General features: G+C 40.1%; 1 protein-coding gene across 2 annotated transcripts in view; it reads right to left on the bottom strand.

Annotated features, from left to right (window-relative positions):
* Positions 1–15,067, bottom strand: part of PSMD14 (proteasome 26S subunit, non-ATPase 14) — a 383,293-nt gene that overhangs the window by 57,639 nt on the left and 310,587 nt on the right. For both annotated transcript variants that reach the window (XM_069224236.1, XM_069224237.1), the window contains exon 8: positions 11,852–11,926. In XM_069224236.1, the coding sequence (XP_069080337.1) occupies positions 11,852–11,926 (75 nt within the window). The remainder of the gene's footprint in view (positions 1–11,851; positions 11,927–15,067) is intronic.

Genomic DNA, 15,067 nt, shown 5'->3' with positions numbered 1-15,067 from the left:
AATAATAGAATTAAAGAGAATTAAGTGTTGAGAGTAGAAAGTAAAAAACTGATGTTGTATGTCCCTAGTAATTGCGACTGACTCTTGCAGGTGCTGTATCCAATCTTAGATGTGAAGAGGCAGACTGAGTACTGGCGTTCATCATCTCTGTGGCAGTCTCTCTACCATCCCATTCCCCTTTCCCCCTCCGGGGTACTCAGCACGAAGGATTAATATTCGTTGTTAGTAGCTCGGGTCGGGACTGAGGAGTTATCTTCTGCTTCTGAGGAAATCGAATTGAAGTATCCTGACAAATAGCTCCTATAAAGTCCCTGGACACAGTGGTACATTACGAGTGCGCATTCTTTTACCAGCTTGTCTACACTTCATGCAACTGTTCCCCATCATCTCGATTTCAGTGTCCATTCCTGGCCACCAACAATACAAAATCATAAGTTTTTTCATACCAGTAATACCAACATTACCTCTATGAGCCAAATTTATCAATCTCTCTCTCAGTTCCACGAGCGGATTCACGTTCACTCAAACCTCCTTCTACACTCAACTCTTCTTTACTTTGAAGTAAGGCACATATCCTCAGTCAATGACCCTTCTCTAGGCCAGCCATTTAAAATATACCTTTCAAGAATTTTTTGACGTTTGTCCTTGCTCGCAAACTCCCTCCAGCACCGTTGTAATTTAACTCCATCCACCACACTCACTCCGTCAACCATTCCAATCACAATTTCTTCCTTCTGACAACTTTTTCTACACCCCTAGATACAGGACATCTGGAAATGAAATCCGCTCTACAGTTTTTTCCCCTCGCCACATATTTCATCTGAATATTAAAGTCATATAATTTGGATACCAACCTTGTTAATCTAGGACTAGTCTTACTAAATGTCTTGTCGTTCTAGGGCTAAACCAACAGGTTTTGATCAGTAACTCATATAAATTGTTTGCCCCACAAATATGTAGCAAAATGTTGTGCACCCCACATACCAGCTAAGGCCTCTATCTCAATCGTGCTGTAATTTGCTCCAGGCTCAGACAATCGCCTAGGTGCGAATGCTATTGTGTTCTCATTACCACCAACTATTTGACTTAGTACAGCACCTAAACCCATGCCACTCTCATCAACAGTCACTACTGACATATTATCCCAGAAAGGTTTTCAATGTGGGGCATTGACAATAAGTGACTTAAGTGTCTTAAAAGCTTCTTTTTGCTATTTTCCCATAAAAATCTTTCCCCTTTACTCAGTAATCTTCGTAGCGGCTCAGTCTGTAGCACAAACGTCTGTACAAACTGTGATTATATTCACAAAGACCAAGAAATGATCTTAACTTGTCTTTGTCAGTAGGTGATGCACATTTCTCAATCCCTATAATAAGATCTTCCTTTGGTGATATACTTGAAGCTGATATTTTATGTCCCAGATATTCCACAGTTTGGCATAAATTTGCACTTTTCTCTTTTCACAGTAATTCCATGATCTTCCAGAATGCTTAATACCTTATCCAGTTTCTGTAAGTGCGCTTGAACAGAATTAGAACAAATCACTGTGTCATCCTGAAAAGCCATTACACCTTTCATTCCTTCCTCCAAATAGTTGATGCATAAGTTTCTGAAAAACAGACGCTGCCGATGCTAGCCTAAACGGCATGCGTAAGAAACTAATGCACCAAAAGGTGTAAAAAATGCTGTCAGAGTGATAATCTTTGCTAAATTCAACCTGGTGGTAGGCTGCTTTCAAATCAATGGTAGTAAAAACTTTCATAAATCTCCAAATTGTGCTAGCATGACATGAATTCTTGGCAATGGAAAACAATCCACTTGTATGTTTTTATTGAGTGTTCTTAATGTAACAATTAGGCCAAGAAACAGCTAGGTATTTGTTAGTTCTTTATTCAGAGTATCCCATCCACTTTCACACAGCAACAGCTATGCCAAACTCCAGCCTGGGGAATAGAATTCCCCTTACATTCTACATTCTAAAAGCAATGTAATACATCTCACACCACACACCTTCCCCCCCCAATACATTTGAACATAGGGAAATACATAATATGAACTACAAAGAAAGAATAACTCAGAACACTAAATATGAAGAAAACCTTAGTAAAGAGGAACAAACGAAAAATTAAGTTAACAATTTCATGAAACTCTTTTTGATATCACAACACGATTGAGGTTCCATATCCTCCCATCCTTAATTTTGACAGCATTTCTGAAAAGTTTAATGACTATGAATGGACCCATGAACTTACTTCCACTCTTACATAAAGGTTTCTTCACCAAAATTTCATCCCCACCCCAATGCTAGTGTTTACTACACTCTTCATCATAATATTAATTCCTTCTTTCCAAACATTTACTCGCACGTTCATTCCCCACTTTCATCCCAGACCAGGAAACACTGTCATTTTTACCCCCATAATACCCAACCCGGAGCCAACTGAGTGTTACCCTTGCGACCTCTGAACATTATAAAGGGAACCTCACCAGTCGTTGAATGTGGTGTAAACCTGTAAGCTTGCAAAAATTCTTTTAGATCTTCTTTCCAATTCCTACCCGGAGAAACTTCCAACTGTACACATTCTTTCACACATTTATTGAATCTCTCAACAGTACCATTACCCTCAGGATGATACGAAGAACATGTTGTGTGCCCAATGCCCCTGAACCTTAGAAATTCCTTCATCTCAAAAAACACAAATTGTGGGCCGTTATCAGTAACAATCGTATTAGGTAAGCTTTCATGACTGAAAATCTCATTAAAAAACTCAATTCTGCTGACAATGCCTATTTCAACCCACCTAGAAAACTAATCTATCAAAACCAAGATACAGTTAGACCCTCCTTTCCCATGTATCGGACCCACAATGTCGACTGCCACTACATCCCATGGCTTGTTAGAAAACTCCCTGACACACATCGGAGGTACTCTAGTTTTGTATACTTTGTCACTGTTGCAACAATCGGGACATTCTCTGACCAGCCTTTCAATCATCAAGTCCATGCCTGGCCACCAATAATTGAGACGAATTATGGCTTTCGCCTTACTCATCCCCTTGATGTCCAACATGTCCCAACTCCATAATTTTGACAATCAATTCAGATGGAACAACTTATCTTAAACCATGCAAAAGAAAAACATCTGCTACTGACAATTCATCCTTTACTCTCCAATATCCACCTAGGACCTCATCACGCTTTACACTAACTCCACCCACTCTTTAGTGCTTCACAAACTCGCTGTAAAACAGAATCTTCCACTACAGATCTCAACAATACCTCTTCTTCCACTATCCCTTCCGTAATGCTACACACACTGATTACATCCTCCTCATCTTCCTCATAGCAATCTTCAACTTCAGAACTAAGTTTTGACAAACAATCGGCAATTTTGTTGTTCGGTCCTGGAACATAGAAAATTTCAAAACAAAAATCTTGAAAACCAACGATCCATCTGCTAATCCTACCAGAGATCATGTCTAGTCCCTTCCTCGTAAAAACCACCACAAGTGGCTTATGATCTGTGAGAATAGAAAATTCTCTTCCCCACACAAAATTCTTGAATTTGTTGATTGCCCAAAACACACTCAGGGCCTCCAGTTCAATCGTTGAATAATTCATCTCCGCTCCTCGCAACGTTCTAGAACTATACATCACAGGCCTGAGATCATCACCACTTGCAATATCCTGCAACATTACCGCCCCCAGACCTTTCATACTGGCATCCGTCATAGTTACACATTTCTTCCCAGGAGCAAAGGAATTCAAACAATCAACTGTCGACAATTCCTTTTTTATACATTCAAATTCCCGCTTACACTCCTCATCCCAGGTGAATTCAATGCCCTTCTTAAGCAGGCTAAAATAGGCAAAAACTTTGCATGAAATTCTACCATCCCAAGAAAGGACAACAGCTCATCTTTCCCTTCAGGATTATGAAACTTTAAAATGTTTGCCACAAGATCATCCTTTGGATATAGACCCTTGGAAGTAATTTTGTGACCTAAATATTGAATCTCTGTTTTATTAAAAGGACATTTTTTTCAGTTTGAGAGGCAAACCATGATCTCTCAATATGTTTTAAACTCTTTTTACCCTCACTTCATGCTCTATTTTAGTCTGCCCATGAATCAATAGGTCATCTTGAAAACATTTTAACCCCTGGTTCTGATCCAAATAATCCATATATCATGAGCTGAAAAACGACAGCAGCTGACACTAATCCAAATGGCATCCTTATGAACCAAAAAGTCCCAAAAGGGGTGTTAAATGTGGTATAATCTCTTGAGTCAGGATGTCACATGACTTGATGATATGCAGAGGTCAAATTTAGGGTGCTGAAAAACTATGACCCATGTAGAAGCAAGACCATCTCAGTTATGTTGGGAAGCTTCTTTGATCACGGACTACACATTTATTGAGACCCCTAAAATCAATGCATAACCTGATGTTGCCAGATTGTTTGCACGCAACGACAATTGGCGAACTCAACTCAGACCATTCTACTGGCTCAATCACACCATATTTGCATAACCTCTTTATTTCATTTTCAACATCATCCTTCATTATAATCCATTGTGCTTTGCATGCGTGGGTTTGAATCCCATCCGTGTCGCCAGTGTAACAATTAGTCCACGACACAGCTAGGTATATGTTTATTCTTTATTCAGAGTATCCCATCCACTCTCATACAGCAACAGCTCTGCCAAACTCCAGCCTGAGGAATAAAATTCCCCTTACATTCTACATTCCAAAGGCGATGTATTACATCTCATATACCACACTTAAGTCAATGCATAATCTGAGATCACCATTTTTCTTAAGAGCAACCACTATAGGTGAAATCCATTGAGATGGGTTTATAGGCTCAATTACATCTTCATCATAAAGACTTTTAAGATGCTCTTTTAACCATCCTCTGATGCTTAACCCGACATTACACACTCTGTGAACAACAGGAATAGCATCAGGTCTGAGAATGATTTTGTGTTCAAAACCTTTCACCATCCCTAATTTATCTTGAAAAATAACCTTACACTTCTCAAAAACATCCTGAAAGGAATCCACTTTCATTAAAATTTTCTCCACCAATGTGATTGGTTCATTGATGCCAGGCCTAAGTATCATTCCAAATTGTCCCTGGTCTCTCCATCCTAGTATGTTATATCCTTTCTTATCTACATACATTTTGGGTTTTATACACCTGTGTTGATATTGAATCCATTCTTCAAAATAATCATGTTTCTTATTTCCTGACCACCCCCCTCCCCCAACCAAATGCAACAATTGTGATGTCAGGTGGATATAATGCAATTCTCTTCCATTCTGAATGATAATTAACCTCCAAAATTATCGTAATTGGTGAACCTGAATCTACAGCGACCTTCATAATACAGTCCCAATTTTCAATTCACATATTGGATCCTTAGTGGCATTAAACATATTACTATGTGATGCATCAGATGATGAAAGGATGTATATTGACATTACACATTTCTTATCGAAATTCAATTCATTAACATCACTCTGTATAATGTGATTCTTTTGTTCAAACATTTCATTCTTTGAATTCTTATTTTTATACGCAACTACAGCTACATATTCTGTATGTCTGACCTTTGCTTTACTTAACTCCTTAGATGCCATCACAGAACATTCAATACCTCTTTCTACCTCCAATGTTTCATTTAAAGTGGGATTACTGCAACATAACATTTTTGCTTGCACTCTTGTATCAAAATAATTCAAAACTAAATGATCCCTTACATATTGATCGTAAGAACCTGTAAACTTACAAGTGGAAGATTAAATTCTTAATTCTGCTAAGAAATTATCAGCAGTTCCATGTTGAAACTGTTTCCTTGTGAAAAATGTTTGCCTCTCTACTATGAGACTAAGATCATCTTTAAAATGATCTTCAAGCCTTTTCACTGCTTCAGTGAATACATCCCATTGAATAGATGAAGGAAGATACAACTGTGGTTGATGATAAAAAATTATTTGACCTTCCGCTCCAAGACAATTATACAAAATTGCCTTCTTCCTCGTAGCTGGAAAATGTAACCCATTGATGGCCACTAAATAACTTTTAAATGTCTAAACCAATGAAGCCACTTTAATCTAGGTACACCTGGTTCGGAAAGAAATGGTAAAGGCAGATTAGTAGTTTGCATTTTTACTGTGAACATAAAAACGTTAATGAATTCTTTAAATTATTCTTTCTGTAACACGTTATTTTATGTACATACAGTAACTAGACAGCATGTCCATTGCCAACATTGCATACCAGATAAGCGTTCCTATCGCTGTGAAACAATAACCAGTTAAAGGTTGTAAAGTGTGCCCATCGCTGAGTGAAAGTTGCTTCTTAACCACACAATGTAAAAGATATAAAGTGGCAGGCAACTGATAGTGTGCCTATCGCTGTTACAACCTAGTATAAAATGAATGCTCCAAAAGATAGGCTGTGACAGGCAATTAGAAGCGTGACCATCGCTGTTGCAATTTTATGTAAAACAAATGCTCCGCAAGATGTGCCATGACAGGCAAGTGAGAGTGCCTGTCGCTGTTACAACCTTGCTCCAGTTTAACGTTGCCCAACTTCTTAAAATGGCCGACAAAACATTGTTAAACATGAACTTTCACTATCAATAGGGCATGTAATTTGTACGCATGGGCAGACCAAGACAATCCTCACTCCAACCTGAACGAGGATGGCGCATAAACGGCTCACGACAACAGGCCAAGAACACTTCGATAAGCAAGTAAATATTTAAAATGTGAGAGCGTCTAGGTTGTTGTTGTGACAAGGCCGAAATTTTAAGATGTGCCACCGTATATTAGTAGGCCAGAGCAGACAATTTGAAATGAGAAACCATATTAGCTGATATTAGACACTGCAGCACATATTCAATCTTAGTACACAGAAGCAGTTTACTTGGGGAAAAACCTGGCCCGCTAGCAGAGGACATAAAACAGGTAGGCAGTAACAAGTGACAAAAATGTACGCAGGTTCTACGAACGGTGCTGACGAAAGCCTGTCGCCTAATTATTCTGTGATGGTGAATAACAGGAAAAGGCTTTAAGTCAAACATATGTCTGGATAATGTTTTATTCTTCCAAGTCCTTCAGCACTAGCATCCTCACAGCCCCGACAGTCATCAACTGCCAACGCCTCTAACACTGCTAGCACCCCACGCAATACAAAAACAAACATTCTACAACTTAATTCTACCACTACATTGAATACATAAAATTACATAACTTTTTTTTTTTTATGCTGATATCTTAAAAACTACTTAACAGGTTTACACCAAACCAACAAAAGCATGCTTTCCTTTCATGCCAAATATGTTACAGTTAATATAATTATTAGAATTAGCATGTGGAAGCATCCTTGCTCACCACCATCCACATAACATTATTTTTCCTCTGTACAGATTTGCACATAAATTGCTATACTAGACCTTAGCTTACTACACAAAGCAATTGCCAGATTTGGTGCAAATCTGTTCCGGGCCATAGGTTTGGCAAATCAAAAAATGTTCTATCAATGTAAGGATGAACCATTATTAAGCATTGGTGACTGTCACTGTGTTCTACATGTTTATTTATTTAAAAAAATATATATACTAGAGCAGAGGTTCCAATTTTCTTTTTTTGCAAGAAGACCTACGTTGGGTCACTAAAAACTATCTTAAACTACAATAAATATTTGCGCTGTCACAACAGAGAGTACATCAGGCAAAATTACATATTAGTAGTTTCCCATTGCAATATTACCGCTAATAGTTGCCATCTACTGCCTGTGCATCTCATCGGGTTATTAGCCATAATGTCATAAAAAAGCTTTATCAACATAAAATGTCTATACATGAATAATGAAATTCCACAGATAGTGGCAAGTTCCTCCAAGAACAGAGGAAATATTAGTAATAAGTCTTCTCCCCTTAGAATGAAATACTATTCCACTATCAACACAAACTATATTACAAAAATGCAGTCATCTCAATTACAAACAACAGTTTGTTTCTGAAAATAAATGCATTTTGTTAGCAAATACAAGCTTTTCATATGTGGTAAAAATACACCCAAAAAACTCCTCCAGAAATGTTTGGCTCACAAACATCAGATTTACATTTTAATTAAGTACTTACATGTAGAACTTCCTAGCATGAACTGTTTATGCCTTACACGCTCAAATGTTAAACACTACATGCCAGGGATGTCCACGATACTCTCAAAGATGTCCACACTATGCCAAGGATAACCATTATGTGAGAGGTGGACACCATATGGCAAAGAGTTCCCAAAGTATGCCAAGGATGGCTACCATTCGTATGCTAGGACCGACTAACACAAAGCAAAGAATGCAAACAATGTCAGATATGGCTATCATTTTCCCAGAGACAACCAAGGATAGGCTAAGAATTCCCAGGATACATTTAGGATAGCCACAATAAGCCCAGGGCTAGTCATGACTAGGCAAAGGATGCCCAAAATATACCTTAGTTGGTCACTGTTATAACAGTTCTGAACACCATTACACAAAGGAACTTCACCATTATGGCAGGAAAGGTCATGTTTAGGCCAGAAGTGTTTAAAATATGACTGACACCAGAAATGGCCAACTTTATCAAAACAAGGACCCCCCATATACTTCAGTAATACTAAATGAAACTGGGTTTAGCAGTCAGGTATTACCATATGGAAAGAGCACTGTCTGACAGGGAGGGTCCATCCTACACCCATCCCCTCCTCAATTAGACCTAGGCTTAGCTACACTCCAACTTTGGTTCCTGTACTTTTTAGTTCTTGAGAAGTTTTCATATCCAAATCCCACACTTACATCCTGATTCCTGAAGTCCTGAACTCAACCACCCTGCTTTCTTCTTCCCTAGCCTCATGCTCACTCGTACACACAGGAACTGACTGCATGGAGGTTTGCAACACAATCAATCATGATGCTGCCATGACAACTGTCTTTTGTGCTGTGATGGTTACTGTCACACACACACACACTTGTGTGAGTGTAGGATTCTGCTACTGATTAATCTAGCTGCAGGTGTTGAGATGAGCAGAACTTCTTCCTGCCTGATGTCCCTGGAGCGGACTACAGTTCAGCACCAAACCATCTAAATAAAATACTGGATTAGACTACATCTCTCTAAACTAACTAGCAGCTTGTCAGCTACTGGTTTCGCTGGAAGTATCTGTTGGTGATCCTCGTCTTAAAGGGATGTAACCTCTTTTATAAGGTGCTTTGGGGATACTCAATGTTCAAATGTGCCCTTCTGCTCATGCATATATTTTTGTAAAACTCTGAAACCAAGGGATTATGCAACATGCCTTACTCACAATCACTGGCAAATCCAATAGGTCTTGCCTTCAGGACCTACTGTTTTAGCCAATGGTTTTAGCCATGCTGTACAGCACTGCTAAAAAAGAGAAATAACAGTCTATGACTTGGCCGGTTGCATCATTTTGTATTGCATAAAGCAAGTATGGGCACACCTATAAAAAAATAAAAGAGAGAGAGTTTTTTTTGTTGGAAATGATCATGTTTTGTTTTGTATTCCCTCAGCTTTTTCCTGAACCCTGTTTTGTTGGCACTAGGATTATCAACACTTGACTAAAGCTAACAGTGGTATAGTGCTCTCCATTCCAAACATGATAGAATTGGTATACCCTTGATTGACATATTTAATTTACTTTTAAGTACTTAGTAAATGGTACTAGATGCATCCAGGGCATGCAAAGTAAATGTTACAAGTCAGCTGCAGCACTCATTGTGACACCACTAAAGTAGCATTGTAAAATATGTTTCAGGACTACCACTGCGCCAGCAGTGCAGGAATCAACCTTCCTTTTTAATACGTATAAGCCACCCCAAAGGTGGGCCCTACAGTCTCAGAGGGCAGCGTGCATGGTATTTAAAACGCAGGACATGTGTACTTTTACTTGTCTGGCAGTGAAACGTCCCAGACGTTTTTCACTGCAGCAACGCTAGCTCTCACATAGACTAATACCTGGTTACCTAATTACATTTAAAAGTGACAACTTCAGTTTGTCAACAAGTAAAAAATAAATACTTCTTCCACTCATTTGAATTGTAATTCACCATCCTCTCTGTAAAGATGATTTAAAAATACTATTCTAAAAATTCCACTTAGAAATTTTGGCAAAGTTGCCATTTTTCTGCCTAAAACAAATGTACCTTCTTGCGGATGTCCAGGATCTCATGACTGCATATCATATCACACTACACAAGAGCCATTGATATTCCTTTCAGACAGGGGACAAAAGTGCATTTGGTGTGGGTGTGTTCCTCTTCTGGCCTGAGAGATGGACTGGGGGTTGTACTCAGCCCTTCCTTAGCTTCAAAGGTTAACCTGAGGGATGTACCCAGCCCCTTCCTAACTTCTGAAAATGCCTGCCCTGTCACCGGCAAATGCAGCTAACATCTGGGCCTGCCTGCCCTTTGTTTCCCTAGACAGACTGGAGACAAAAAGGGGAAAGGGAAGAACCAACCATAAACAGTTTAGTGTTAGACAATGTGGGTGTCTGCCACACACATAGGCTGACACTGGATATAAAAGTGTCATACTCAGAACCTCTCATATATACACTCCTGGACCTGTGGGAACTCAAAGGAAGGACAGAAAGAACACTGGCCCTGCTTGCATTGATCCCAGGACCCCAGAAATGCCTCCATGGGTGACAAGGCTGACAATCTGAGCACAAGGGACACAACAAACTTCAGGAGGCTTTGCTGTAACTGCCCAACTGACCAGTAGGAACTGGATCTTCCTTAAGCAGGCTGCTGGCCTCTGTTGGAGTGAGTCCTAAAACCCAAGAGGTGCCCAAACCACCCCCATCTTGGACTGTTGGTTGATGTTAAAATGTACTCCTTTAGCCATAATGCTGCAAGAAGTAGACTGCAGATGAGAAATCAGAGGTTCTGGCTTCCTCAGCTACAAAAGAACCGTCCCCGGTCTTCTTGCAAACCACAGAGACGATTCACCGAGGTCAACGCAGGACCGGCATGCGACTTCCGATGCAACCTTCCCAGACACAGACCTCAGACTTCACTGTCTGGACCTCTTCGTATTCACAACACCCACATCGCATTACCCGCCAATGCGAACTTCTGATGGTCTAACAGCTCTTCGCACCAATGACTGCACTGAGAAAATGAAGTTCCAGACAAGGCCTACAGGCTTCAGCAAACCTCTGCTGACGAGACCCTCTCTGGATCAAGCCAGCACCCTTACCGATGACAACCTAGTAGAGAAGAGCCTCTCATGTGAAAACTGGTCGACGTTAGAAGGAAAACTTTCCACTGGCATGAACATGGTCCCTGCATTCGATCTATGCTCCATCACGTTCAGCCCTAAGTTTTGAGGCTGATGGAGAAAGAACTAGCATCAGCGTGGTGTTTATTGTAGCTCGCAAGGTCACTTTGACATGGGATCAGGTGTCATCTGTTGAGTTGGCCTGATTTGAAATAAAAGGGAACAGGCGTTTAAAATATAAGTGGGACCCTAATATGCACATGCAACCGCCACAACTGTGGGATTATGTATTGATGACCTTCATCATATGGTCTACGGGTTAAATAAATGTGGATGCCCTGGAAAAGTTCACAGTGCTGAACAAAGTCCGAAGGTGTTGTCTTTGGCTGTAACATTTGGGATTACGAAATATCAAGATTGTCTTGAAATCAAAATCAAAAGTTGTAGAACATACACAACTGAGTAAAAAGTATTAATTAAAATGATGTGTACATTGTGCAGCCTTCAACTAATCTGTCCTAATATTTCAGAACCAAGTAAAAAAACTTCAAACATACCTTCTGTTCAAGCTCATTCTTCCTGTAGTTGATGGTGATGGAATAATAATGTCGATTCAATCCATGAATAAGAGCCTAAAAGCACATTAAAATATTAACATGTAATTATGAGATGAACTATATAAGGTATACATATTTTAAAATTTTTATTTATAGAAGCATAACGCCATATGTAAACCTTACAATATGTAAACATTACAGGAAAAGCTAGCTGGGCCTAGACTCTGTTAATTGGATCAAAATGTAGACACTGACCCACTTTGATTGCTTTCTAATAATCCACAAAATACAGACACGACTAAACTTTTATCAATATGACTGAATATGCTGCCTCTTTAGATAACAGTAAAAAAATGTTTTTTTAAAAGGTTTTGCACATACCACAGAGCACTGTGTCTTCTGCACTTTGTTAAATATCTTTATTCAAGTGATGATATACCCCGTGAATATGTCTGTGTGAAAGTCAAGAGAACTTTGGTCCCCGTTGTACTTCTATTTAAGTATTTTGGCATATGTTACCAATTGAATAGAAGAAAATATATTTATGGCCCAAATTAAAGGAGTAATGGTAGAGATAGGTAATTACTAACAGCATTTCAAGGAAGCATTTTTGGTTTGTTCTACTTGGGGTACGAAGGCATGGGTGGGTTCGTCCAACAAGCACTTTCAAAGGATTTTACAGGTAAGGAGTGCAACACTTTTAAAGATAAAGCTTTCACAGCCTTTTCCTAAGAAAATTTGGTTTCTGCAGGCTCTCTCATTTTGGTGCTCTTAGACAGAGGAATCGAAGTTCAACTGCACACCAGCAGCTCACCAGACAAATGGGACCTTAGTAGCTGCAACAGAGTTTGATATCTTAGTTGATCGATACCCTTGTAGCTTCCCTAATATAACGTTTCCACGACATTCGTTCCTGGCTCGTATGAAGTGAGGTCGTGTCAAATGTGCTTACAAAGAACCCATTTTTCCACTAGTTGTATTATTTCTTTTAATGGATGTGGTAAAGTCGCAGGTTAAGTAATCCAACAATTTGAGGCATTCAGAAAAATAATGTTAGTTTTTAATGGTAGGTGGCTAGGCAGAATACATGGAGCTCAGCTGGCTGATCACCCTTCCACACCAGGAAAGCCCGAACTTCCAGCACTGATTGGTCGTTGTCACAATTGCCAACCCAACACTGCACACTCTTCTCCACCTAAGATCGCAGCTGTGCAGGGTTTTTTGGGAGCGGGTGATAAGGACAAGGTTTGGGTAACACAATGTTGAAACGCATGTTACAGAAGTTCCCAGGAGCCAGGACAGCTGCTGGGCATGTGTAGTCTAGTATTACTGACTACTGTGCATGTGAACATTTGTAGAAGTTGTATCTTAGAATTAAACCGTCTACTTTTTACAAGTAATTTCTGTGGTTTTTGACATAGGTTACAACTATTTTATGCGAATCTACTGAAGAAGAACGGCCTTTCACATGTGATGCTATGCGAGAATGTGAGAATACCTTCAGTAATTAAGACATGTCCACTCTAAAGCTTGGTGGTTGGGTTAATCTTAAAATAATGAAATAATAATGAAAATGGTGGTGTTGCCAAGGATCCTGTACATCCTGAATAATATACAACATAGACAACAAAGCTACGCTTCACAGAAGAGATGAGCGTTGGTATCGATTTGTCCCCTCAAAGAACCAGTCCTGCTTCTGGAAACACTAAACAGGGCATATGTGTTTCAAGCATGAACAAAATTTTAGTGTTGGGCAGACTGACATGAAATGATCAGTTTAACTAAATAAATGAGTAATGCTCAACAACTCACAAATGGCCTTTGTTGTGTATGGTTGTATTACATTTTCATACAGAGGACAGTGTTAAAAGTACATTGCAGCCTAGTGCTCAAGTGACTTTGCTGTACAAAATATGGTATTGACTAGAAGCACAGAGAATTGCATTATGACGATTAATGAGCTGACAGTTTCCTGCAGAAAGAGGACAGAACATTAAGGATTAATTTTCCTACAGAATTTCACTTGTTCATGGTGTAGTACGGAAAAACAATAATACAAATTATAAACATTTTTATTATTTTTGTGAAACCCATGACATTCCAGGAATGTAGTTGAAAAGTTGTCTGATGTCCCGGCGCAGTGAGTCATGTCAATAGGAGGGCCAAGTCACACACTCACCATCAAACATTATCTCTGTTCATAAAGTGTGCTAGTATTATCAGGGACGTCACTGAAAATTGTGTCCATGGTGTCATGTGTGAGGCCATGATCCGTGCCTTGTGAGTTACAGTCTGTGCAGCGTATAGTAACTGAAAACTGTTGGTTTTTTTTTTTTTTTTTTTTTGAGGTGTTTTTTTTTTCTTCTAGATTTTGTATTGAAAGCATAAGAGGATAACAGCATAAATCACTTCAATTGGGTTTACACACAAAAAAACTTTATGGTTGTGAGATAAAAACAATAACAATACAGATTATCAACTATATTAACCCCTTTTGTGCCGAGGACGTAGTGGTTACGTCCTTCGGCACAGTGCTGCTGTGCCGAGGACGTAGCCACTACGTCCTCGGCACACAGCCCAGAGGGAGCGCTCTCGCTCCCTCTGTGTGCTTCCCACCACCCCCCAAAGTCAGGGATGGAAGGGGAAGCCCTTCCCCTTCCACCCCCCCACCCTCCCATAATGACGTCAGCGCCCGATCGCGCGCTGACTTCATTATGGGGATATCGCCGCACAGGAAGCCATTTGCTTCCTGTGCGGCGTTGAGGGAAGAGGTGAGTTCCTCTTCCCGGTGGGTGGGGGGTTTGGGCTAAAGAGGCACTGGGGGAAAGGAAAGGCTTTTCCTTTCCCCCGGTGTCTCTTTGAGCATTCCTGCTGCCCGATCGCATTGCGATTGGTCAGCAGGAATGCCCACTAGACACCAGGGATTTTATTTTTCTGTATTTATGTACTGTTTCTGGCACGCGGGGAGCGGCCCCTTGAGCAAGGGTCGCTCCCCCTTGGGGGGGGGGGGGCATGTCTTTTAGGGCCATTCTGCCCCCCTTGAGGGCAGATTGGCTACTTTTTAGCCAGATCTGCCCCCAAGGGGGGCAGAAAACACTAGATCACCAGGGTATTTTATTTTTATGTGTATTTATATGGGGGGGGGTGCCCCCTTGGGCAAGGGGTGCCCCCTCCAAGGGGGCAGAGAACTGTTGGCCTTTTCTGCCCCCCTTGGGG

The sequence above is a fragment of the Pleurodeles waltl genome, chromosome 3_1 (genome assembly GCF_031143425.1).
Source record: "Pleurodeles waltl isolate 20211129_DDA chromosome 3_1, aPleWal1.hap1.20221129, whole genome shotgun sequence".
Lineage (NCBI taxonomy): Eukaryota > Metazoa > Chordata > Amphibia > Caudata > Salamandridae > Pleurodeles > Pleurodeles waltl.
The sequence above is the reverse complement of the archived record's forward strand: the minus strand, read 5'-3'. Positions and strand labels throughout refer to the sequence as shown.